At 47.6% G+C, this 2083-nt stretch overlaps 1 protein-coding gene across 1 annotated transcript; it reads left to right on the top strand.

Moving 5' to 3' along the window:
• Positions 1-1940, top strand: L228DRAFT_264294 (hypothetical protein; the record flags this gene model as incomplete). The annotated part of the gene is made up of 3 exons (XM_018334556.1): positions 1-1423; positions 1481-1672; positions 1758-1940. Exons 1-3 carry the CDS (start codon positions 5-7, stop codon positions 1938-1940), a joined length of 1794 nt encoding a protein of 597 aa, XP_018184340.1. The 5' UTR covers positions 1-4.
• Positions 1941-2083: the final 143 nt, after the last annotated feature.

Raw genomic sequence — 2083 nt, 5'->3', positions numbered from 1 at the left:
GCCCATGGAGCTGTTCTATAACCAGTATCAAATCAACTATGGAGACGAAGATGAAGCACGTCGACTCGGTTTGAATGATATGGTGGTCAATCAGTACTTTCTTGATTATGTTGAGTTTGTTGGTAGAGTTATGACACCACTTGCACCCAATGGACCACAAGATGTGCTGAAAGTGTATACCATGTCATTCCAGTCGTGGAGCAAACCATATGGTGGAAATCTTGCTCAGCAACTTCAGTTCTCCCTCCACCATCGGACTCTGCACATTGGAACTGGTCCTGGGCGGGAGCAGTGGTTTGTTGTGATGCACCCTCGGAGCCAGGCTGGTCTCTCAGCTGAATCTCCTACACGTCAACAGCTACGTTCAGGAGCCAAACGGAGTGCACTGGAAGCCCGGCATGCTCGAGTGCTCCTGGCTTATGTGCAAGAGATCTTTCGTACCAACGACAGTCTTGTGGATCGTGGCCTCCTTCCCACCTGGCAGCTTGGAAAGAATGAGAGCTGCACTCTCCACACACGGGAGTGGCGGTATTTCCAAGAATGTTTTGTGACAGCCTGGCAAGATCTTGTACTCCAACACTCCCAAGACACCTTTTGGACCGATAATCTGCCAGCCTTTCACTGCTACGACTATGGAAGCAATGTCAGCATTGAGCCAGATGAGGATTATGCATTTGTTTCGAAACTCGATTCATTCTGCGATGTAGAAGCCCTCCTGCTTGCTTCATTTGCACCAGCGGTTAATATCCATCATCAGAGTGAGCTTGATGGGGTACCACAAGTTTTTAGCCTTTTGGGAGACAGGAACGAGATCCTGAAAGAGTATGGGTGGGACGAGACAGGAGTGGACTTCTATCCACTGGGATTCAACCCTCAATACGTCAACTTTCAAGCATCGCGACCTCCGGACTTCCTCGAGAACGGGATCTGCGGTCCATTGCAGCAGATGATGTCTGAGGAGAATGAATGTCAACATGTGCTTCAGGCTGAAAAGTTTCAAGGCTACTCGACAATCAAGAGCACAATACGACATCACCCAGATGATTTGACCGTAACGAAGGGTTGGACCAGCGCGGCAATCACATTGAGAGAGGAGGTTTCCAGCCAACGGGAGAGAAGAAAGCAGAGGCAGCTGCTTGCTCTATCGCAAGGAAGGTCCCCGACCACAGATGTGGAACAACAATCAAACCATGGTTTGATTTATTCAAAGCCACTCGCCTGGGAGCGGAACCGCATCATAGACTCCATAGAAAACTCACTAGTTGGGTATCGTATGGAACAAATCTTCGTGGTCCACGTTAGTAGGCTACTGCCGTCACAACGGTCCATTACTCAAATATTTCGTCCGCTTCGTGAGTATATAAGTTATTTTGAATCCTACCCGTCGGAGTACATCTCTTTGTTGCACCGATTCTTGCCCGATGTAAGTAAAGTCAGGTAGGTATTGACTGTTATCCGCCGCTAATTATCTACTACACAGAGTTTTCCTGGTATTTTGGTAGAATTTAGTTATCTTTTCGAGGCTGCCTTTGATGATCTTGTATCGAGGTGGACTAGAAAGGGGCGGGATGATTTGAGCATTGCGATTTGTGAAGGGGTCTCCATCTTCGAGCGTATGAGCAATTGCTGTTTTACTGGTGATGCACGGGTATTATCTAGCGTGGTAAAAAGAGTGTGTCCAGGCCTATTTTTATCTGGGTGGCCTTATTTACGATCGGATGTTTTGGACCTTCGCCCACTGCAGGGAAAACTAGTAGCTGCAAATTGGCCTTCCCAACGAGGGTCCCGCTATCCAAGCCTGGCACACGTTTCTTCTCTCACAGTACATTACGGAAGAGCAATTGGAGAGGCAACCACAACACTTGTCTGGTTACGAGAGTTTGGTGGACAATCTGCTATCAGCTTACATGTGGCAACAGAAAATTTCGGGACAGTACTAAAGGATGCATGGGTCCCACAGATGACAAAGTTTGTTGCTGAGCGATTACGGTCTCTTTGCAGGAAACAGCACCAAACAGTCACAGACACCTCTGATTTCAACTCTACATTTGAATCAACAATAACAAGATGGGCAAGTGATGAA

This window comes from Xylona heveae (assembly GCF_001619985.1).
Source record: "Xylona heveae TC161 unplaced genomic scaffold L228scaffold_25, whole genome shotgun sequence".
Lineage (NCBI taxonomy): Eukaryota > Fungi > Ascomycota > Xylonomycetes > Xylonales > Xylonaceae > Xylona > Xylona heveae.
This window is presented reverse-complemented; position numbering and strand designations above follow the sequence as displayed.